This window comes from Streptopelia decaocto (genome assembly GCF_964273445.1).
Source record: "Streptopelia decaocto genome assembly, chromosome: 4".
In the NCBI taxonomy this organism is placed as follows: Eukaryota; Metazoa; Chordata; class Aves; order Columbiformes; family Columbidae; genus Streptopelia; species Streptopelia decaocto.
The window spans coordinates 61814217-61840184 of record NC_138658.1 but is presented as its reverse complement, the minus strand read 5'-3'; the positions used below and the strand labels follow the sequence as shown (position 1 = coordinate 61840184).

The following is a 25968-nucleotide window of genomic DNA, read 5'->3' as shown; positions in this document are numbered from 1 at the left end:
TGTGGTAGGGTCCCTCCTGACTCTTTTCATGCACTGTAGAGAAGGGGATGAAGTGGCAGGTAATAGGAGCTTGGAGGAGCTCACATTTCCAAATAATGAAGAAACGAGAAAAGGAAAACTGTTCCAAACTGTGCCAACTTTGTAGACCATGACACTTCCTGAGATTCTAAAATGTGGCATCTTTCTAATTCCAAAAGAAACTTTTCTGCCTATAGAGACATAGCACTAATGGACACCTGGGTCCCACTAAACTTAAAAGAAATAGCACAGTCTGACCCAATTTCAAACAAAAGGCAGGTGGTCTTCAGTAGAATTCTGCATAGCAATGCATTGCTATTCGGACAGGGAAGGAAGGTCCTGACTGAATCTTGTAGGAAATTTCTTGCTTTGACCCAAATTAGAAAAAAAATCTCAAAACTAGAGAAATCCAAATACCTTCTAACAAATGGCTCAGTTGGGTGGGATGAATCCGTTAAGTGGTATTTCCAAAGCATTTCAGGGATCCTTGGAACTCTAAGCATAGAAGTGTGCAGTGAGGGGAAGGCAGACTCAACCCATGCCTGTGAATGCTCCTGAACAGGAAAACCTGCTGGTTCTGCCTTCCAAGAGGCAGGGAGCAGTCGCTAGAGCCAACTCAGCTTCCACCCACATGGGACTTAGTAGCCACAGAGGCAGCGGAGAGGCACTTCTGGATGTCACGTCGCACAGCACGATGCACTGGCAGCTTAGGAGCTGCTCAGGGTAATGAGCCCTTCCCAGGGGGGATCCCACAGGCCAGAGCCCCTTCCCACCCTCTCCCACCTTCATGTTCTCGCATTATGCAGAAGGTCAGGATGTGAAACCGTGTAAGGGACCTGAGCATTCAACTGCCACACAAAGTCAAAAAAGAACTGAAAATATCATGTTTAGTAAAAGCAAAGGTGAACTTTGAACCACCACTACCCCTCTGCCCCATGCCTTTTTTGGTTTTTTGAGTAGAAAATTGGACTTTTGTACTCTACAGCATGTGTAGAGCACTGGGTGGAGAACTCTGATATGATATACCTTTAGCAAAGCATTTTATGACCTTTCAGCCATCCGGAACTAATTTTCATTGCACTTTTGGCAATAGATAAAATTGGGTTGATTTCAAATAAAAGGATGCTCTCATGTGGTCCATGGGAAAACAAATAAGAGCTTGAGTCATTCCTGGCATGTCTTGAGGAATTCAAGGCATCAGATTTAATAGTCTATATTAAATGTATTATCCCTGAAATAACTTCTGGCACTTTTGAAGCACCTGAGAAAATACTGTGGATTGGAAACTTGAGGAAGATCATCTTTACTGCCACTGCAATTGTAAATAGTAATGATGGCAGACAGATGAAAGCTTTTCTGCTGTTTTGAAAAAGAAATGCATTACAGAAATCATAAAAGCATCTTCAGTGACAGCAAAGGAATCTATACAAAAGCTCTGTAAGAATAAACAGGATATTAGCGGAGATTCATTACTGCTGTCTTTATAGATGTCTATATTTCAGGTAGTTCAGCAACAGGATAAACATCATTGTTCCTGTTCCCAGTGAGCACGAGGCTTTTAAGATGTGAAAAAGGAAGTTAGATTTATTCTGGAGGAAGAAAAATAAGAAAATGTAACTTTTAAGAAAGATTTCCACTGATCTAAGCCTGTCAAGTACTCTCAGCAATCCCACCAAACAGGTCTGAGCTACATTTGAAATACCAAAGAAAGGAAGAAACTTCCTTTTGAGGATTTGTAGCCATTCTCACATCATCCAAGGAAACTTTTACATGTTTTGTTAAAGGATTCTTGTGTTATCTGCCATCCCTGCAACATGAACCACATCTCTCTCTAGCCTGAAAAATATGTGAGGATTTAAAAATGTGACATATATTGTTCTTTGTTAATTTTAACAAAGTTAGAGAAGAAGTGGACAGGCAAAAAAAAAAAAACCAACAACCACCACATACTCTTTAGTTTGTACTGAGACAGTGAGACTGGAAGTTCTTGCCATTTATGTAGCAATGGGCAGTACTTATCCAAACACAGGCAATTAAGTATGGCACAATTTGAAGCATAGTAGAGATAAGAAATGGAAAAAGAGAGTGGCAAATGATGCAGAGGGAATCTGAGAAGGAGCTGCTTACTTCAGTCCAGAAAATCTAAAACTCTTGTTAAATTTCCAGACCAATATTTTGATGAAGAGTGCTGGAGCTCTGCCACGAATTAATGAGCAGATTATTCTTCTTTAAAAGATAGAGAGCTAGCTGGACACTGGCTTAACAAGGTAATTATCAAATGAAAGAGAACCACTGTCCTGCTGTGAACCTGCATAAAGACTCTCATAATTACTCATGTTTCAGCCTATCTTTGTTTTAGAAGAACCATACATTTAATATTTTTTGCATAAAATACATTCAGATACTTTGTCTGAAATAGTAGGTTTACTCATATGTAATCAATCAAATATTATCTTCCTTAAACTGCTATTCAAATAGGAAATTTTACCAAATTGACAGAAACCTGGGAACACTAATAATTATTTTTGAAAAAGCAAAAGTTTAAGGGTGATGAGTAAGTTTCATAAAGGATGGTGAGACGCTAAATACATAGCACAATGTTTTTAACAGTGATTTTTCTTTTCCTCAAATGGCTGTATATAATGGCAGTCATAGATATATGAACAAGAAGTTTACATGAACACTTGTAAAATGCTGTAAGCTTTCTCTGCCTGTGAAAATTTTGGTCTTTGCCCCTTTGACTCACGCTTGCATAGATAAGGAATATAAGTATAAACCAAAAGCACCATTTTGCCCAAAAACTGTTGGCTTGAATATAATGAATATATTAGGATGCAATTTTTCATTACTTCCTTTATAACTAAACTAGCTAGACATGTCAAATAGCACCTTTCATAAAGTAAAATAGTGACAGAAATCATAGGCCGCATAAAGAAGGAAAAGACATAAGTGCCTGAAAAGTTTGTAAAAAAAAAAATCTATGATGATCTTCAGTGAGAAGGAAAATGGGATGGTAACCTGTACAGGAAAAGATGTACATGCTATCGGAATGCAGCTCTCTGATCCCGGTTCCAGCTCTTTTTCTCTAATGTTAGAACTGTTTCAAAATTTCATGGTAAAGGACTCGTGGTTATCCCTTTCAATCCTGCTGACTTTTGCTTGCAAATGCAGAGCACACAGAAGAAGTATAGTTTAGATCCTATCAACAGGTCAAGAGAAATGTGTCACAGTCTGGTGAGTAGATGTATCATTTTCCTAAGGACAAATTATAAATGCTGTGCAATTGCAATAACCCTTACTTAAAAAAAAAAAAAAAAAAAAAGTGACAGAAGTGAAATACTCAATTAGAAAGATGTGCAAGCCAGAAAATTATCACATGCCAATATCACCTCATTAAAGCCTTGCTTAAAAATGGGTTTTCATGCTCTGTGCAAATAATACTTTTTGTTTATTTTCTCTGCATATTAACTAGCACTTTCAGTAGATACTAAAATGTCTTTAAATAATCATCCAGCTTAAACAGAATGAATGATTACCTCATGATACGTTGTACAAAAAATCCACAAAATCAAATAATGACACTCCTTTCTAGAAGAGGATCTAAATGCTGGGTCAATCCTTTGTCTCCATGTCCTGGTTTTGGCCAGTATAGAGCTAATTTTCTTCCTAGTAGCTGGTATAGTGCTGTGTTTTGGATTTAGAATGAGAATAATGTTTATAATACACTGATGTTTTAGTTGTTGCTAACTAGTGGTCAAGGACTATTCAGCTTCTCACACCCTCACAGGTGCACCAGAAGCTATGAGGGGACACAGCTGGGACAGCTGACCCCAGCTGACAAAAGGGATATTCCATCGTGCTCCATATAAAAGCTGGGAGAAGAAGGAGGAGGAAGGGGGGATTTTCAGAGTGATGGTGTTTGTCTTCCCAAGTATCATTACGCGTGATGGAGCCCTTTCCTGGAGATGGCTCAACACCTTCCTGCCCATGGGAAGTAGGGAATTAATTCCTTGTTTTGCTTTGCTTGCATGCATGTGTGGCTTTTGCTTTACTTATTAAACTGTCTTTATCTCAACCCATGAGTTTCCTCACTTTTACCCTTCTGATTATCTCCCTCCCTCATCCCACTGGTGAGAAGTGAGTGAGTGGCTGCGTGGTTCTTAGTTGCCCACTGGGGTTAAACCACACAACACTCCAGAAGTAGTAGTTTTGTCATGACGAAGGCAAGGAGAGGGCTGGTCCTTGCAAACTGTCTCACAGGACACTTGATTTTCACTTGTATGAAGGGGCACTAGTTGTGGCCAGGTCCAGAGGATGCTCTGCTCTGTGTACTTGCATTCTAGATCTCATTGACCACTTCAGCTGAGAAGCTACACTGACCTCATTAGTGTTAATAAATATGTAAAGGGTGAATGTCAGGAGGATGGAGCCAGGCTTTTCTCAGTGACAACCAATGATAAGACAACGGGCAATGGGTGCAAACTGGAACACAGGAGATTCCACTTAAATATGAGAAGAAACTACTTCTCAGTGAGGGTGACAGAACACTGGAACAGGCTGCCCAGGGGGGTTGTGGAGTCTCCTGTTCTGGAGACATTCAAAACCTGCCCGGATGCCTTCCTGTGTAACCTTATCCAGGTGTTCCTGCTCTGGCAGGCGGATTGGACTAGCTGATCCTTTGAGGTCCCTTCCAATCCCTAACATTCTGTGATTCCGTGATTTTCTCTACTAGCTAATTTTTCCCATGGATGTCACTTTCATTCCTCATACATTTTTTCTGTGCTGTGGGTGACCAATTCCCTGATCAGAATGACCAAGTCCACATCCCTGGGTTTAGTATAGCAGTGACTTGCCAAAGAGAAGCAGGCATTCATCCTAATTCTAGCAGTTGCAGCAAAAGCTTCACCAAAAGTTAATGTTGCACTGCAGTCTGCTCAGAGCCAGGCAATGTTCAAATTGGAGCTGACAGCACAATCTTAATCCTGCTTCCCTGCTCATCTGTATTGCAGTAATACAGACTGTAATTACATGATCACATAGATTTGTACAAATGAATTTGATAGTATACAAATTTACTACAATCTAGATATACGTTTGCACCTTTCTACATTCAAGAGGCATATCAAGGCGTATTAATACTAATTTGAAGTCATGGCAGTCCACAATATTTCTAATGACATATTGGTTACATTCTTTTGAAAAAGTTATTGTTAGGAACAGCTAAAGTTGTATTTATTATATCTGAGCTCTACACTGTAGAATCACACCACCAGAATCTAAATGGGTCTTTTATCTTTGTTATCATTAAAGAGAATTGACGGGGGAAAAGAAGCTTCAGTAGAAGGCATTTGGGGATTAAAGTATGCCAACAGCACACATGACCCCATTCCTGAAGGATGGGGATCCATATAGCATTTTAGGACTGTCAGTTGGGCTAATCGCTTGACCCAACACAGGGGAAGTGAGTCTAGAGCAGAAAAACCCAACTACTGCCGAGCCTGGCTGCCAGCCAGGCAGCCCCGAGGGAGGTCAGCAGCACTGGGGGGGAACAGAGACACCGCTGAAGAGCAAGGCTGCAGACCTCACAAGGACTGAAATCAGTGGAAGGAGTGGGAAGCAGCAAAATACCTTCTTCACTTCTCTAGAAGACAAAAAAGTCAAGCAGGTGTTTGGGGAAGAGGAATTGCCATCAGACCAGAAAAGAGCATTATCATAGGAACACGATCTACATCTGGAGATGTAGAATAGACTCCTACAGGACTAACATGCTTTTTTGTGGAAGCGACAGAGACAAGCAAAGGCTTAGTCCCTCTATGCTATAAATGATATGAAAAGTAAAATGAAACCAACTTTTTTACCCAGGATGCCAGGCATGGCACCTGGCAGGATGCTTCATGAAGGCATTATCACAAAGGGGTTCCTTCTCCAGAGCCAAATTCACACTCACTTTCTAGCTCAGTTGAAGACCACTTTTCTGAAGTCAGTGGCCTGATTGCCCCACTTTGGTCTGTACTATGAAGAGGTCTCCAAACTCACCAACTGGATTCCCGTCATGAGAGGGGAATCAGACGAACTCCAGGAATGCCCCTAATATGCTCCAGCCATCAACAGGCATTTAGTTCACTAAGCTGGACTGGACCTAGTCCAAAGTAAACCTCTGCAAAACATGTTTGGTGTGGACATGATGTCCTCAACACCTCTTTGGATCCTCTCCTACTGCACTGCACTGCTTGCTAATGTCGATGCAGCCTCCATCTACTAGCACAACAGATTATAACCTTAACGAAATGCCCCTGAGTGCCAGCAGTACAAACTCTGATTTGCTGCAGGTGGTTGGAGATGCCAGATCACCAAGTTGTCCAGACGTTTTACTTTCTATTTACTTGAGCACCTTCTCCCTGCCATAATACAGTTCTCCAGTTGTACCCAAATTCGCATTACAGATTGTGCACATTTTATGAAGCTAAGTTAAACTCTTCTCTCAGTATAAGATACCCTCTATTTCATTTTATTCTAAAACTACTAACCAGGTCAATCAATTTAGTTGTACATGCATGAAGAAGAAAAGCAGAATATTGATAGAAACAGTGTGGAAAAGGCAGATACTCCTTTGTTTTTCAACTTGATAAACATTTTCTTGGTGCAAGGCCACGTTCTAGTTCAACATCCCTTTGCCTACACTTTTTAATCTTTTTCTTCTTCTTCTTTTTTTTTTTTTTTTTTTTTTTTTAAATAACCATGACCTGGAGCATCCCTTTGGATTACAGAATTTGATGCATAGCCAGCCATGCATGTGCAACTGTCCCTGAGAGCCAAGCCTAGGCAGAAAAGCTGGTGTGCATACAATCTTGGAACAAAAATAGCTGTCAAATCAAAGCTAATTTGCCACAAAAGAGAGCACTGATCCTCAGTTAGGGAATACCAAGCTAGTTTGAGTTCAGGATCGCTTATAAAAAATCATAGGAATTTTATAAAATAAAAGTGTATTTTTAATCTCTCTAGTCTCATTTAATAATGGATTAACTGATTTTCCTTATGGATGAAATGCTGGGGGGAGGGAAGGAACAAGTATAGATAATATCAGTTCTTGAAAGAGAAAAATTTTTAAAGTCTCTGAGCAACTAAAAGAGGGGAGGGAAACACAAACAGTTGTACAGCAGGCTGTTGTTTTCACATGCGCCACCAAAAATATGTTAGTTTAATGCTCCCTGGACCAGGGTTTCATTTTACCTCATTTTAGTGAATTAAATCATGTACTACAAAGGAATTTGTATCTGAATGAAAGGAACAAGATTGATATCAGGATGAAAAGTAATGCCCTATTAATTCAGGTCCAGACATTAAAGACAAAAATAAAATTGAATTACACAGTATTCTAATATTTCTGGACTAGATAAGATTGTATATAAAAGCCTTATTCATAGCCAAATGGAGATGGGAGCAGTAATGGATTTTTAAAAGATACAACAAAATGGTCAGCATCTACTTTCAGGCACCCAGTGAACTGCACAGATGATGTTGACTCCACAGCTGCTGCTGAACAGACAGCTGTCCACAGGTGCTTCTCTGCACACATTCCTCCACTGCATCCAAAATGGTAAACTTCTAACATTAGCCTGGGTCACAGATGAAAAGCAGCTGTTTCAAGCCGAATGGTATGAAAAAGGTGGCACTGGTAATGAGGGAATAGCACTTGCAAGACCCTGTAGTCAAGGTGCAAGCCCATTTGGCTGAAGGAACACCCTTACAGGCAGTTCTGTCTGGGGCAGAGTTATGGCAGGAACACCCCCCAGACACCTGCCCAATGATAAGCTGCAGGTGATAGTGCCCTTGAGAAAGAAACTTTTCTGAACCAGTGAATGATGATCCACGTCTTGGCTGGGTGGCAGCAGTGAAGCAGAGCTACACAGCGAAAGCACAAGGTTGCAGGTAACTCCGTGTGCTGCAGCGTTATGTCCTCAGCAGCCCAGGCCATCTCTCGTGCATCAGAGCTACCCTGTACTCTTCTTGGCTTTCCCATACAATATAAAATCAAAGTACCACCACTCACTTTCAATGACTTGGGGCCAAGATTATTCAAAGAAGAGCAGCTCTGGAATACTGGACCTGCATTAGCACTTCTTCATGTGCAGTCAGAGCTGGGCGCCAAACAATGTCCTTCAGGAGACAGGACAGTAGTTCAGTAGAAAAGTAGTTTGAACTCCACAAAACCAAAAGAATATCACAAATCTGAATCATTCTGTTCCAAATCCAATACCTATTCCTATAAACTGTCCTCTCCGACGTAAACTTTTAATATTATCTATATCTTGGCCGCATTTGTCTACAGAAATCCTAAACAAATACTCCACAGAACCCACTTCTCTGAGAAAACAAGAGACAAAACAAGAAGTGCAAGGTACTGCTTACATTGCTATATGCACCAGAATGAACTTAAAATACTATGGTATAAAACTTGTATGGATCAGAATAGTGGAACAGCAAAATGTCAGCAACATTTTAAAGGTAATATAATTTGGAGTGTAGAATTCAATATGATAAAGAACGATAGCCACTGTATAATATCTCAGGCTTCTCATACACAGCAGACTTTTAAAAAGTCATGACTACATTAATTCAAGGAAACTTCCAATATAGAATTGGGAACAGTATCTCAGTGTCCAGAGTCAGCTTTTGGCTCTATTTCTACTAATCATGGTGCTGCAGCTGACCCAGTTTAAACATATTTCTATAAAGATTTCATAATTTTTGGTGATGTTGCATATTGTATTCTCCTAAGCCATTTAAAAAGATTGCACTACGATAAATACCTAGTGCCTAAAAATAAGGTGCATCATGTGGAACAGCATTACTGCATCCTTGAAATACAATGTAAAATTATTAATGTTTTATTTGTGTAATAAATGCAAACATGCACATTTGTTTAACAAAACCAACAATATATTAGGATGCACGTTTGCATAGTTGACTGTGTTCTGTTTGTGTGTGTATACCTGTCAGCAAGATTAAACCTGTGGGTAAAGGACATATTTTGCAGTGATTTCTTTTATTATCTGAACTTAAAAATTATAATCTGCAGCTGCAAGCCTGGTGCTGCTGTTGTGCTAGAGCTGTGGGGTCTGCAGCACCACTACCTGCATTGTTAAGTGTATGTGCACAATATAGAACTTTGAAATTATTATGAAGTTATTGTAACATACATAAAGCTCCCAGACCCATTAGGATTGATATTCTGATTCACCTACACCTGAGGATTCAAAAAGGGAAGAAAAAAGTCTGACAGTCCACTGTTTAGTTATTCAGTGCTCTATAAAAGGAAATTTGTTTCTAATACCTTCAGGCCATCTGTCTGCTCCAAAGTATTATAATTTATAGTGGCTGAGAGTAAAACTACTGTACTTAGTTAAATGCCTCTCCTTGGTCTAGAAATGAGATGACAATATGAAAATATACCCTGCCACAAGGTTTACAGTTTTTTATGGTATTAGTTAGGTAATTCATTTCACTTCTGAAAAAGAAACAACATAAATTTAATAAAAGAAATAAAACAAAAAATGCAGAAGAAAAATATTTCATGACTTCTAAGGGAAAGATACATATAATTCTAGATTTGGATAAATATTCAGACTCAGTCTTGTTTCTTACAGGAACTCTGTAAATATGTTAGAACATTTTTTTTTTTGCAAGAACATAATATATATTATCTGACCATCTTAAAAATCACCTGATAATTTTAGAAGCTAAAATAATAACAAGAAAATATTTCAACCTCATATTGAAAATATTTTGAAATACCTTAGAACAGCAACATTTTTATTTCTCAATTTACTGCCAGTTATTCAGTACTGACCAGTGCTTCATAACTGCCATCACACTATACAAAGAAAGAAACCATTTATCTGAAGTTTGTAATAGTGAAAAGTTTGATGTTAAAAGCTATTCATTTCCATTATTTTGCATGGATTTCCACCATTTTATTAACATGGTCTCCAGCAGAGAGAAAGAACTGAATGTTACATAATTTGGACCAAATGGGTGAACAAAACCCAACCATAACAAAGGGATTATTTGTATTGGGCAGGGAAAAAGCCCATAAATCACTGCGGTTGTCTCATGTTAATTTTGCCTTTATTCTTCCTGCTCTCTGAATGGACCCTAGATTCCTATAATGTATCATGTCCTATTATATTATGATTTCTCCCAAAGAGGGCTTATCACTTAATCTGTTTATACAGCAGCAGAATCAATCTGATTGACTGGGATTTCAGTGTGCCTTTGCAATTAGAGGCTATATATAATTGTGCAATACGCATATTAGGAGTTTAGTAGCCTTTTTCCAAGTGTCACTTTACAGACATTGGGTCTCCAACACTGGTTCATATAACATGCTTAGTAACAAGCAGAAGAGATTTGAGGTATCCATTTGTAAGATATCTGAGACCTTGTACTTAGTTGTAAGATATTTGAAAAAGAGGTTGATAGGACAGCTTTCACGATAAACCATTCCATGGAGTACCTAACTGAGGTTGTATGGGTACGGATGTGCATGCACACGTTGCACACAGATGGCACTACACAGCAAAGAAGCTCTTTTGTATCGTCAAGGTATCAATAACTCAGAAGCACTGGAACATTGTGCTAACAAGCCTGAAGCAGACAGAGGTGAAGGTCTAATTCAGATCTGCTAATCACAAATCAGGAACCAGAAAGAATTACTCCTTCAGCGTCTGTCATTAATACAGAGAAAAGGAAAAAATGCAAGCTCTGAAGGGAAGCGGTGGAATGTTTGTGTGAGAAGTCTTGCATAGCCAGCAGTATTAGAAAAACATTATTCATATTGCTAAAAATTAGAAGTAGTGGGGTGTTCTTAATCACAAAAAGTTTAGCAACCAAGATGAGAAAAATCATTCCAGAACTTGTTATGATGAAGGGAACAGGGGTTGAACGCTGGCACTTGCTTTGGGACTCCGGGGAATCCGAGATGCCGGTCAGACAGAGCCCCTTGGCTGATAGAGGCTCCACAGCCTCCCCAGAGAATCTGTTCCAGCACCTTGTTTTTCTTATCAATAGGAACTAACCTCTCAATATACTTCCAACATGCAATTTAAGACCAGCATATTTTCTCCTCATCATCATGGATATGGACACAGACCACATGCCTTTCCTAGATAGGTCCTGTTATTGTATCCATTTTTCCCCTCTCCTTTTTTTCCCATGCCTTCTCTTCTGTAGACTGACCAACTTAAATTCTTTCATTTTTCTTAGTAAGCCTTATTTTTCAAGACTTTTCTCTCCTCTGGACATTTTCCAATCAGACCACATGTTTCTGTACAAATGCCATCCAAAACATGCATTCAGTACAGACAAAGAAAAGGCAATCCCAATCAGTAGGAGAGATACAGCTGGTACTTCAAAATACTGGATTCGCCCAAGCTCAACTGACTGGGACAGAATACAAATAAAACTAAGCATGAAAATTAAGAATCTGTTAAACAAACTCGATAAGATATACAAAAGCCACGACTATACTAAGAAAGAAAACAACTTTGGCAAAAAACTTAGGAGGAAAATGTAGGCAATAATTAGAAGGAAATAACCCTGACAATTACAATGTATATGGAATGTAAAAGCAAAGAGGAATGAAAGGAAAGCTTTCTGTAATAACACATTATGAAAGATGAAATATTAGAACAAGATGCTGAAGGTGGCAGTGAAAGATCCATGAATGTATGGACTAGAGAAAATAAGAAAGACCTTGAATTTTATTTAAAACTTGATTCAATTTGGAAACAGAAAATTTATTAACATCAATATATAAAAAGCTCTTTTGTTCTACTTTTGAAAAGCATGTTGATCTTGAGATCAGATGTGCTTCCTAGTCCATCAATAGCTAAGAATGATTTTACATAGTATCTCTTAAGAGTAAATGTTTTAAAATTAGCAGTTCTAAGAGTTTATTTTGCATATTTCTATCTAGTGTATAAGATAATAATTAAAACAAACAAACCACCGAAGGAATTTAAAAAAACCTACTACTGTTGTGCTGATATTTAAGAAGGGATACTATACAGTCAGATAACTGTATACATAATAGACTTGCTTGATATCGATCCAGACAAAATAGTGAAAAAAATTATACAGCATTTAACTGATGAAGATTGAAGTGAAAGGGATGTAATTAATACCAGTCAACATGCATTTATGTAAAATAGGTCTTGTCAAACAAATCTCATTTTATTCTTTGATGCGCTTAAGGAAGTTTGCATGCTAAACATAAGTGCATAGGTGTAATACACTTAGACACCTGTAACACATCTGACTTACTATTGCATTGCTTATATTCTTACTAAAAATTAGTAACATACAGTTTTAATAGAACATATGTAAAATGGATTGAGAACTCCTTAAAACACCAATTTTAAGAAGTAATTATCAATTAGAAATCATTAACTGGGGGCGTGGAGGTGTTAGTGTTGATCCGTAGGCACTTGCAAACAGCTTACACCTGATTTTAACGAAAAGTTCATCTATGTTCTGAAATTAAATTTGAAAGTATTGCCAAGAAACTCTGAAGAAAAAGAAACTAGAAGAGTGGTATATAAAGATGAAGACAGGCAGTTGCACAGAATTATCTGTCTCACTTACTAAGTTAGGCCAATTTACTGTGTTGTACCTGAATGCTCGAATCATGTTTAATGACTGGGATGTCTTTGGCAAAAAAATAAAAGAAAAAAGAAAGCATGTTCCTGAAAAGACTACAATCTGTTTCTCTTGGCAAATTTAATTTTCTCTGTAAGACTAACGTGAAAGAAGCCAGAACATCGTTTTATAGAAACCTGGGGTGATAATGTAGTGTGCTAGCCTCTCAAAACCAACTTTTTGACAATAGTTAAGCAAGAGGGTAATGTGTAGCAATCTTTCCCTGTTCATTCCCAAACTATGTTCCCTGCTTGTAAGAAATGCCCACCAGACACAGCTTTCCACCATTACACCTGCAGTAGTTATCCAACAAAGGGCTGTGAAATTACCTGTGTAGAACAGGTTATAAACAAGCACAAAGGCAGAATGAATGTGTTGCAGCTCACTTGCTCTGTATCCACTAAATAATTTGTGGTAAAGTATAAGATACAGCTATGCAATATATTCTAAAGAAACTTAGATAAGCTCTTTAAAGCTGATGATTTTACCGTTTTGTCCAAAGTTCACTGTACTCTGAAGCTGTTACCCAGAAAACTGTACCTCTAACTTTCCTGTTATCAAAAAAATTAAAAAATTAAGAAAAATCAAGCAGGGTTCATGCACCAAATAGAGAAAATTAACAATAAGCGCATAAAATGCAAAGCATGGTATAGTTATATTCTACATTCCAAACACAAACTGTAACAGCAATTATAACACAAAATGCATATTCAATTATCAGCTACAGATTCAGAGCAACAATAAAACTGAAATCACTGCATTTTTCTAGGAATACACAGAGCAGAAGAACTCAACTCGTTCCTTGTGAAATTTCTGCTGTGTAACATTATGCAATGCCATATACAATCAGGTGATGGAAGCCCATTAAAAATTCTCAATACATTCTTCATCTATAGGCTTAAACAAATCCATTTTGATGAATCCGTCAGATCTACTACAAGCAAAATGTTTTTGTAGCTACACATGTGATAGCTCACGCTTTTGCTTCCTCACAGTGTATAGTTCCTCCACGAACAGAAAGCGTTTAGTGAACAGAATAGAAATGTAGACAAGCTCTAATTTTCTGTACAGTGGCAACTGCATCCATTACGCGTTACAGTGTCACTTTGCTCTGAAAGAGTTAACTTTCTAGCTCCTATTCTCTGCAGTGCTGCATAAACACTGCACATTATTCTCACTGAGCATGCTTCATCTTTCCTGTCTCCAGTCTTGGGCTGTCAATCACCTGTCAGTCCCTACCACATCAGCACAGTGCGCATCACCAGGCTGTCAGCACAGCAGCTGATGAGACTCTGCTAAGAGCTGTCAATCAAACTTGTTTCTCTTATCTGTTCGGGAAATATTTTGTCTCTAAGAAACAAAAAACCCGGGCAACAATGGATCAGAGTCTAGTATTTACTCTTTTACAGGGATAGAAGGCTCTTAACAGGAAACGAGTATGTTTTATCCACAAACAGGAAAAAAAAAAGTCTGCTCCATTAGGCATATTTTATTTTTTGGTTTTGTTTAAAACCCATTTATTTCTTGACCCAATAAATCAGGGAATAATAAATTAAAGTACTTTTTTTTTGTTCTCTTTATAAAATTGATTTTATGTGTTTACTTAGTTTCTGTTGAACATAATTCAATGGAGTTTAAAACAGGTAGCATGTCTGCTTTTGGGAATCTTTCCCTGTCTCTAGGCATTGGAATGTGTGAGCCTTCTCTCCATCTCACTGTGGCCAAAAAGCCAGACTAGAAAAAACACACTTAATTTACATCTTTGCAACATTAAAATATATCTTTATTTTCTGTACCATTTCTCATTAAAACTCAGTTTCAACATAGAATTTAATAACATGAGTGAGCTTCAGAGATAATAGCAGACCAAAAGAATAGCTATGGGGTATATAAGCAAGCAAGAGAAAAACATACATTTTCAGCGGATGTTTGAAAGAAGATAGTATCTTCTTTCTGGAATGCTGTACCAGGAAGGAAAAATAGCAGAAGGTAAAGTTCTCGTATATACTTAAAATAGTGCCGAAAGACAACAAGAGCTGCAAGGTGGGCTCAGCAGCAATTTCAGGTCTGACATACAATTTTTGCATGAAATGTTGAGCTGGGTTTTCAAGTGCACATCTTTCTGGGGCAGAATAATGTTCTGCAAAGATAACTGGTCTAGGTCTAACAAACCTGGCAATCAAATTAATTAGCACTGGTGAATCACTGAACTAACAGACCTTTACTCTTTCCAGGCCATAACTAAGGATCTTTACATGCTGTGCCACACAGATACAGAGGCACATTTAAAGCCAGCTCGAGTATCAGTACACTGTGCTATCTTGTGCCAAGTAAAGTAAACATAACCCAGTGACTTAAAATCCCAGCCTCAACCCATATCTATTTTTCCCTATAAATTAAAGAATCACAGAGTGGATAGTTGAGCAGAAACCTTGCACACCCAACAGTGAGAGTAGCAAAGGGAAGAAAAATGCTTTTCTCAGTATGGAGATGAGTGCTGTAAATCACAGTAATGCGAAAGGCAGGCCTAAAAATATTTGGTGTTTTTCGTGAAGTTTCATTTTGGGGCTGTGAAACTAAATAAGCAGCCTAGTTTCCTGAGATTAAAAAAAGAGAAGAGTTTAAAAGCCTTACAGTTTCTTGGACAGAGCTGTATATTAAAAATTAAAAGATATGGGAGGCAAGCAAAAGTAGTGGTTTTCTTAAATCTTGTACATTTACACAAGCAATGATTTACAGGCCTGATTCACATGCTCTGAGCATTTCTGTTGGCTGTTGGATTTGGCTGTCCAGGTAAGAGCAGGGGGCAGAGAGAGCCAGCTGGGAAAAAGGCTGCAGTATAAAACCCATAGAAAGGAAAAGTTTAAAGCAAGTGGTGAAAGAAACCACAGAGGGGCTTGGGGATAGCAGTCAAAATTAGAGAAGAGCAGAAGAGAAAATGCACATTTCAGCAGCCTCCCACAATGGTCCTGGGGGCTTTGAAGAAGGAACCTGGGGCAAAACACCATGTTCCTCCTTGTCTACGGTGGGTGGTTTAAAGCCACCTCCCCGAAAACAAGGAGGGAAAAGGACTGGGAGTCATCATAGCCCAGAGAAAAATTGTGGCCATGGACAACAAAAAAAACATTTGTCCTTCCCCACCACACACACCCCCACAAGACTTTTTCTGGAATTTATTTGCTCCAGAAGAGAATATTTTAGTCCCCAAAGGAGGGAAATCATTTCCCAAAGGAAAGAAAATAAGGTGGCAGCCACAACTGATGTTGGAGATGTAAACAAATCTCTCACAGGCTGATGCAAGACAAAGGTAGGCAATTTGGAGCTGAACCCTGCAGCAAAGGCAAGAGGTCGGCATCTTTCAACACTTTCAACTCTCTAAATGCCTTCTCAATGATGCCTGCTTCTCTTTTCTAGGGCCTAATCTTGGTTCCTTCCATTACTGTTTGCACCTGGCAAGAGTAAGAGCAAACAATTTGTCTCCTCTTCCCTCTCAGCCAGCTCCCGTGTTTTTAATGCCCATGACATACTAAAGAGCGTTCATGCTGGGCGAGGAGGCAGCTGGCTGGCTGGGGACAGCGCGGATAGAGACCTGGCACTTCTGTTTCATCTCTTCCAGAACTATACACTTGGTGCTGCCACCACTTGGCATGCTCTGGCTCTTCTAAAAGGAGCCCCAGCCCACTGGCCAGTGATTTCACTTGTTACTTGGAATAAAGGTACTGAGTGACACCATCGTCTTTGGGAGATGCCATGACCCTCCATAGTCATAACGGAGCACACACGCAGCTTGGGCAGGCAAAATGAAGACCTCGATCAGGTCTCTGTGCTCAGTGATGACCTGCTACAAGTAGAAGCAATTTTTTTTGGACCCAAAAGGGAGCAGACTGCTCTGTTCTCAACTCTTGTGCATGTTTTTGGACACAAACTTCCCAGGTAGGAAGAGGGAGTTGCTCTTAACACACAACCTCCACTCTGTGCCCTCCTCAAGCAACACTGGAGATGTCCCCTAGCAGGGACTTGGACAACCTGGCACCTCCCAGACTGTTCTCAAAGCCTGCTCAGGTGGCAATGGATGTCCCAGACTGGAACAGCTCAAGCATGCACTTTAGAGTACTATTATACAAAAGTACTGCTCATGTAAGAAAGAAACACACATACTGTAGTTCAGGATTATGTAAATGTCTACAAACAAGGGAAAGGAAGCATGAATTGACAGAATGAGCCCTACATGCTGAGCTTTAATTCCAGATGCTGAGAATAACACCACCAAAAGCAACAACAGTTTGTGCAGAGGTCAGAAATTAAAATCAGAGGAAGAATCCCATGCACTAGTGGCTTTTAAAAACATGCCCACGGTAATTTGATCTTTCAATCACGCTTATCAACAACAATCCTAAGAATCACAGTATTGTCCCATACCAAACTGGCCCAGTTACAGATAGCACAACCATTATCAAGCATTTGTGACAACAGGAATATTTCACTCTTTGACAAATTCTTTCATATGTAGCCCTGTTTTCCAGAAACACAACTCCCTCTGATCTAACTGGACATTAATTGCTTTTTTGTTGATGTATCTGTGCCTTCTGGACTGATAACACAACCAGCAAATCTGATATCTGACAAGTTGACTCAACCTAATCAGGACAGATCAGCTGTTACCAACATTGCTATAGGCTGTAATTTGAGGACCTTTACAGAGTTATCACTTGCTTTGAAAGGCAAGAAACTGTAATTCTGTCAACACTAATCCCAGAACGTGCGTTCAAAGTGGTTGTTATTTTTTCGCCAGGAGAAGGTAACACTTGTCAAATAAATACCTGAGATAATTGATAAAAGGAATTAGAAGTATGTGATACGCTGACAATCAGTCACTCTCACGAAAAAGAAGAACCTCGCAAGATTCAGAACATTAAGCAGAGAGCAGACGCTGCCACTGTGAAGCAGGGGTCACTCTGAATGGAGTGAAACAATTGGCAATGCAGTTTTTCAATGTTTACTTATCTCTCTGCTGCTTAGTGCTAAAGCTGAGTGAATTATTCACCTCAAACAATTTGTTCGATGAATTTTACCCCTTTTTCCTGCTCAGCATATGTGGGCAACAGATACCAATGCCATCAGATTTATTCACTGCTTCACTTTTATTCAAGCTTCTCTTTAGTGCTTGACTGAGAGTGTTCTAGACTTGCACTGCTGTTCAGACAACATCCAGGGCAGGTCCTTAATGTGTGCAAACAGCACAGATCCACATAACAGATGGAATAATTATTATCTACACTGGCAAGGATATAGCTTTTGGTATTTTTTTTTTCTTTTTCTGATCCCTGTTTAAATCTGGAGCCCTTTGAGCAACAATACTGAAATTTCCTACACAGTTCCCTTTCTGTGAACATCTTTGCCCACAAGACTCAACACTCAAATACTTGGGGACACCAAATTAACAAAGACTGCGAGCACAGCCAAAGCAAATTAATTAAAAAATTCCAAAGATTATATTGTGTTATTTGCCCTGCTCCACTAGGAAATAATTTATTTTCATGTAATAAAATTTAGAGGAATTCCACACAAAATACAAAAGGATTCCCAACCCATGTAGTTCTTTAATGGAACTTGATGGTCACTGAATACAAACAAGCAACTTTGTCTTTGACAGGGTTGCATCTGTCTCTTACAGTGCTTAAAAACTCAGGCTTAAAATTAGAACAAAAAATATATCTCTTACTGTATCGCTTTGGTCCATCTTCCAAACAAAATGAAAGGGTTAAGGTTGCATCATCTTCAAAAAATTCAGTTGCAAAGGCATCCCACCAGAGGTTGTCACTATCCTAGGAAGCAACAGATCATTCACTTAACAGGAGGCAAAATGAAAATATGTTCATCCTTTGTAAAAGAAATTCAACAGGATCACACCTAGTTTGCACTTCCTCATCTATGATTTTGAGGTGTAGATATCTATATGATATTTCAAACTATTTTTCCTAGATAAGGTTCTACTTCTAATTTAAGAAAAAAGCTAAAAAGCTTATTATACAATAAACTGTCTTTCCTTTTATTGAGCACACTAAATATAGAAAAACTTTTACTCTCGTAAATATATTTGTTTCTTTAAATGCAAATAAAGTGATTATTACTTTTCCCCTCCTTTCTTGGGCTGTGTATCTCAACTGCTTAGTCCTAATAATGAAAAAATTTCAGTACTTTATTCTATAATGCTACATAACCCGATTATCAGCATGAGTTGACAAGAAAGTTATTTAGAACCTAAATATAATAGCCATTCCACTCCAATGCATTTAATATAAATACAATGCTACTGCAGGTTAATTAAATGTAATTGTTGTGAGAAATCTTTACTTTTCAGTCTGATACATGAAGTGAAAACAATATTTTAAGATGAACTGTGTATACTTAGACTTACGGTAATATGCATAGCTGAAACATAGCAATTATCCATGTAGTGTGCAATGTAAAGCATATACCGATACACCACTACGGGTGGTCTGTTGACTTTGGCAATTGAACCAGGTATTGTTAGAGCTGGGTGATAACAACAGGCACCCAAACCTCCATGTCTAGCACCTGTGCAAGTGGGCCAGCTTGCAAGGGTTTTCACAGAAGTCAGGCAACAACAGAGTCCGCCAACTGTTTCATTTAAAAGCTACAGATATATTTAATAGCAGATTTTAAATTTTTGGTGCAGTCTATTCTGCTCCTTTGAGGTCCTGAGATTTAAATCACCTGTAGCACACAGGATGAGCAACAAAGCTGTAAATACATTTCTGAAGAAGCCCCAATCACACTCCTCAGAGCCATTTTACCCCACTCACAGCAGCTGCCTTCCCAGTGTGCCAGGTTAATTCAGCATAGTGAGCAGAGAGTACCTCTTAATGCCTGAGCAATATGTAACTATGCCAGAATACATTTGTTACCTTCACAGGAAAAAAAAACTCCAACCCTGTGATAAAATGCCAATTTAAGACAAAACATGCATCTGTCTTATTCATTACATGTACACATACGGAGAAATAATTATCTGAGTTTTTCAGTTCTGCTCCTTTTTTTTTTCCTGAAGAGGTTACTATTGGATTTCACTCCAAACTGCTGAGCAGGGTATCTTTCCTGCCTCACAACTTCACTTTGCTTTTTGCCCGACATCCAACGGAGAAATGGTAAGGAGAGGTTTTTATATTCCAGCTCGTACCAGAGACCCCTGAGATACTTCCTGGCTGGGTCAGAGCCTGTAATTCACCTTCTTGCCAAGGCTCATCCTGTGCTGCAGGACAACGAGTGGCATGGCCCTGTGGTACTTGCTCAAAAATCAGTCACACAAAGAGGTATCAAAACTGTCTCTGTGTCTTAGATATCTCTTGTCTTGGAGAGCTGCTGCTCTTTCCTCTTTGCTGGTGTAAACCTGATGAGTGTTTCCATGTGCAAGCATCACTGGATAGACTAGTCAAGTAACCACAACAGTAAGTACAGAATATACATTCAGGTTCAACAGAAGCCCAGCAAACGCACCTCTGCACACCAGCCCTTCACTGGGGACAGCCTGCTGGGTGACATTATAAGGCCATAAAAGATTGTACTGTCTAACAAGTCATTACATGCCAGCACTCTGCCATTTGCCAAAAGAGGGGCTGCAGTATTGTTTAACTGGGATACTTTGGACACACGACAGGGAAGTGAGAGGGAAGGGAAGAATCTAAGTATCCCATGTTTGCAGCTCTTGCTAACTCAGTAGTTGAGTGTCACTGGAGCTACTCACGCAACATCCAATGACATGGAAGGCAAAAGGGGAGCACCACACAGTCAGAATGCAAATGCACATGGGAAAGACAGAGAAGAGCAGGGCAAGTGCAGGGCCTCACCTCAAAACCACACATATTTGCACTCATTCTTGCTTCCAAGAAGTCTGAAGGCAAGGATAATATAGAGACTGAATTACTGTGGATTCCCTCCCTGGATAGATGAAGTATCCAGACTCTGTCACAGTTTGAATACTGTCCAAGGTCTTTATCTTAGGCTTTTGCATATTTTATGTCAGGAAGAAGGAAAACCAGAAAATGTAACACCCCACCCACAAAAAGAACCCAAACCTTAATAGAATATATAAATCGTCTGTCAAGCTCTGATAGTCTCTGCTGATTAATTCTCTGCTCCACACTTGTCACAGGTGGGCCCAACTACTCTCACAGCCAAATAGCGAACAAAACCAAATGAGGTGTCCCCCAGCCAGGCTGAAAAAGGATCCAGTTATTAAAAAAAATAATAACAATAAAAAAAAAGAATAAAATTACCCCCTTTTTCTTGCAAAAAGGGGATGGTGAAGGCAAGGCTGCCCCCAGGCATCTTTAACTTATGCTCTGACAGGTTACGGGGGATTTTGCCAGAGTAATTATTTTTCTATTCAACAATAATGAGAAATTACCATGGCAACCTCCCTTTCACGTAGTGCACTCAAACATTGAAATAATGGCCTAAACATAACAAAAAAATTTATACTTTAAAAATATTTTGTATTAAAATAAACTTAAGGAATGGGTCAAAGGAGAGAAGAGGGCAGAGACAGGCAGTGAGTTGGGTCAGAAGTGAAGATGCCATGCTGCTGTAGCCAGCTACCCAAGCAGCAAAACGTCTTCTGCCACGATTGTCATTGTTCCCTCTGATCCTCTCCACCCCCGGTATTATTTGTAATTTGAAGCATGGCTCAACTCTGAATAGGGTCTCCAAGTAAATGGAAGCCTAGGGTTTCAATATTTTTTCCTGACTCTGATTTCTTTGGCAAATGTAATCAGATTTTAAGTACAATGATGTTCTTTTTCCCCCTCCATCTAATAGTCCCACATGTTCACTGTGTGATCTGAGAGTCAAGCTGTGTTCTTCTTTACACCTTACACACTTACATGATTAAGAGTCTGCAAGCCAAATGAGGCTTTTTTACTTGCCTGTGATGGTGATTGCTGAACCAAAATAGATCTTGGAACTGGAATATATGGCCAACTGAGCCTATGGCATTTTCTTCAAATTATTTTATTTTCATTTAATGACTTGGAAGGTAGAATGGAGTTCATGTAAAAAGTCAGTACATGAAACCATGCTCGAGAGAGGATGCAGACACCTTGCAGGACAGAACTGGAATTCAAAATGATTTTGATAGATTGCAGCAATGATTTGAAATGAAGATGAAATTCAATAAAGTGAAGTGACAAAAGCACAAATACAGAATGGGAAATAACTGGCTAAGCAATACTGTAGAAAATGGTCCAGATCATAAAGCAAATATGTCAACAATCTGCTGCTCTTGCAAATAAGGGAAATGTCTTAGATACAATTCCCTTCCACTCCAGCAAACACATCACTGGAAAGACTTCAACTGGAACAGTCCATCCACTTCTGGAGTACTGTGGTCAGGTCTGGGCCACCCACCCTTAAAGAATTTAACAAAGAACAACAGGAATCATTGAGCTCAAAGACACAAGCCAAAAAAAAAACCAAACATCCAACCCCAAAAGACTCATACGAAGCAAGACAGAAGGACCTAGTTGTGTTTAGGATAAGGCAGAAAAAGCTCACAAGGAACATGAAAACAGTCTTCAACCATATGAAGAGATTGCTATAAAGAATGATCACTTGTCCTCTGTGGCTAACAAGGATAGAAGAAGTAATAATTGTCTCAGTTTTCTGCCATCACAGGTTAAGTGGTTTAATTCCATTACAGATTTCTGGGCCAGTGTTATGCAGAGGGGAAAGGGCCACAGAGCACAGCTCCTGTGTTCCTGAGAAGGGGGGTGCTGAGGTCCTGCTGCCCACGAGCCTCGGCAGAGCTGCCCCATCACAGAATCACAGAATCACAGAATGTCAGGGATTGGAGGAACGTCAAAAGATCATCCAGTCCAATCCCCCTGCCGGAGCAGGAACACTCAGATGTGGTTACACAGGAAGGCATCCAGGCAGGTCAGGCATCATGGCAGCTCCGCGGCTCGGACCCAGTGACACGCGGACTTTTGTTTTCTCCCTCACATCACTTTTGGCTGCACACGTATAACAGGTGTAAATAGCATATTAAAAAGAAAGTCATGGAAACAAATAAATGAGATTCTGAATACATACAGGAAATACATCTGTTCTGAAACGGGGTATTTTTAATATAATCACTTTTCAGGGAAGAACTGAACTTTAAACGTCAACCTATGTGGCTTGGCATTGCACAAGGCAAAAATAAAAAGAGATAGTGCCCTTGGGAGCTTACATTTTTCTTCTGGCACTTGCAACCCTTCCCTATTGACACTTACTATTTTCAGAACTCTATACATCCACACTCCTGTTGGCAACATACGAGCTTCTCGTATTCTTTCAAGTTAATGCTGTGTGAGGAAACTGCTGTCTCCCAAAGGAGAGAATGGTATTCCTGCTTTCCTTCCATTCCCAGCAAATCAAACTACACTTGAGCTTTTAAAGTGCAGTTCAAGATAAGATTTTGCCATTAAATACACCTGTAAAAACTGCACAGCCATTACGAATTATGAAACTCACAAGATAAGTATCATAAAAAAATTCTAACACTAATGTTTATACTCAGAGCACACTGACAGACCATTAAAAATAAAATTCCTGAATACAAGTAACCAGTGACTTTCCTCATTAAATTTAAATTAGTGAGGTTTAATTTAAACATATTTAAGGTTCTGACATAAATTTCACAGGAGTAACAAATTAACAGGGATCTATATATCTTAATGTTATACATTTGGACATTTGAGTACTGATTTGTAGGTCTGGCCCTGCAATTCACAATGTTTTTATGATCTGGCACAGGATTCTTTTGCTATTTATATAAATTCTACATGGAATACTGATATTCTGAGTCTTAAATTGATTTTCTCGGAAACAGTATGAACAGAGTGAAAGAGTGGAATACCCATATTCAGTATATAGGTGAGAAACCCATATAGTCAAATGGCTGCCATCATACAGGTATAAGAAGGTGCACACCTATCTGACATTCAGAGCATCTTTGCTCAACATATCTGGTACCTTGTGCAGTTATTAAAAGCACCTGAAGAAGAGGACCAATCTGGGTGCCCAGGGCTAGTTTGTAAGGACCACTCCCATTGCTTTTCCGTTTGTTATTCTATCTCATTTATTTTATCTATCTGAAACATAAAGCATGTTTTACACAGCATTAATCATACCTTTAATCTCACAGCTAGTGGTATTTTACAGAATCTCCAGCTCCCCTCCCCCTGCCAGGAATGCCCAACTTCATCCCTTCCATTTGTTATTTCACACATATTCACAGTTTTAATGGTGTTGCTTGCTTTTATTTCACTTACTAGTGTGGCTGCATGCCATCTCTCAGACAATGTGTAGTAAAACTGGCAGAAAGATTTTAAGACTTGGCTTTGGTCATATGTAGTTTTCTGTTCCATTATATACTCGCAACTTCTTGCCAAAACTCTGCTCAATGCCCAAAACATATCCGTTTCTTCAGCTTACTCAATAATTAATTAAATTATTGTTTACATTCCACTTTGGAACTTATCTTCATGTGTACAGCAAAGAAATAACACCAAGTTTCTGTTTTATTAAGAAGGCAGAATATAGTCATGCAACAAATCCCCACTGTGATACCACCTCAGAGAGGCTGACTGGGGTGCAAAATGGGGGCAATGTCTCTGCTTCTCATGTAAATCCAGAGGAACTTTAAGAATGGAATGACAGGGAAAAGCTCAAAACGGAGATCTACTCTTATAGATCCTATTTTTATTGCCTATAAACCACTATACTATAAGGCAACAAAATACGGAGGGCAGGGGGAAGCAATAACAGCCCATTTTCTGAATGGGGACATGTGAAAATCAAACATTAATTATTTGATTTAAGATAAAAATGGGAGAAACAAACAAACAAAAAGACAGAGACTTTGCAAAATGTGCAAAATTTTTCATGCCGTTGGTGTGCTCTGAACTCTGGGAGGTGGGAATCAGCATCACTACAGCAAAACAACTGTACTGTAATGATACTGACCATACCGCTCAGCTTTGCAGGTACAGGTCTTTGAGACAGTGCCACTTGAGATTCTCAATCAGCAAGTCTACACTGGGCAATTACACCAGGGGTTCAGATGAACTGAAACATGTTGACATTGATATGAGGAAGAGAAATATTTTTGATACGTTTAGAAGGATGGTTGACCTCTTCCTTGTTATTTGGCTGCTAACGTAGGCCTGAATTAGAGATGTTTTGTTAGAGTAGTTGTGGTAATTGCTCAGTACGCTGGCATATAGCGAGACCAGTCTACGTGCAGCTACAAAAGTACAGTTATTCCATTACATCTAAGCCACCCCATTTTTCCATCTACACAGGTGCTACAAGTATATCAAGTTGAATATCCTTTTAAAATTGGAGTCATTAGAATGACAGAGATTTTCTAACTTAAGTTATCAGGAAAGGATAAGACAGAGAGCTATCTGGTTCAGTCCAAGAATCAAAGATGAATGCCTAGTCTCAAACCTATTATTTGTCCTTGTTTAAATTTTACTGAAGCTTGTGGACAAAAGAGAAATGAATCCTGAAATATTCACTCTGTGCATGTTTCACTATTCACCTACAGCAAACAGACACAGGCTACAGAGTCTAATACTGCATTGCAAGCACTACAGAGGAGAAGGAGTTAATTTATGTGTCATTTCACCTGCTTCCTTAATTTGAATTCATTATTTCCACTCCTGGAACTTGTGCACAAGAATGAACAGGAGAAAGGGGAAGAAAGAGTAATGAAGCTGGGCTCAAGACATATTCCACTGCCAACTCCTTATAGTCAGCATGGCATCATCCTTGATATTTCACAGCAATATTACCAATAACTAGCAGAAGATGCTCTTTTGTCCTTTTTAAGTATATGGGATAAGATTGCAGTTGGTCTCTATGGATAAGACCTATATTCTGGTTGTGTGAACAAAAAGACTGGGTATTAACAACTAAATCGTGTGCAGTTTTCAATAGAAACAGACACTTCCATCCATAGCATAGTCTGTTTGGATGTGGTATATACACACTGCATACTAAATCCATAGTCAAAGTCGGTTTAAATTTGAACCCTCTTTTCAAAGAGGCATGAGGATGTCTCCAGCTGGGTGGGAATAGTAACGGATTTTCTTAGTAGCATTTTCCACCCATAATCATTGTAGTCAAATCACAGACCTGAGTTTTGTGTTTACAAAAATGAATCATGGTTACACTTCTCTATTC

The 25968-nt window shown here is 39.0% G+C and overlaps 1 protein-coding gene across 9 annotated transcripts in view; it reads right to left on the bottom strand.

The window, feature by feature from the left end:
• Positions 1–25968, bottom strand: part of LDB2 (LIM domain binding 2) — a 249774-nt gene that overhangs the window by 154259 nt on the left and 69547 nt on the right. For all 9 annotated transcript variants that reach the window (XM_082050731.1, XM_082050724.1, XM_082050727.1 and 6 more), the window contains exon 2: positions 18440–18542. In XM_082050731.1, the coding sequence (XP_081906857.1) occupies positions 18440–18542 (103 nt within the window). The remainder of the gene's footprint in view (positions 1–18439; positions 18543–25968) is intronic.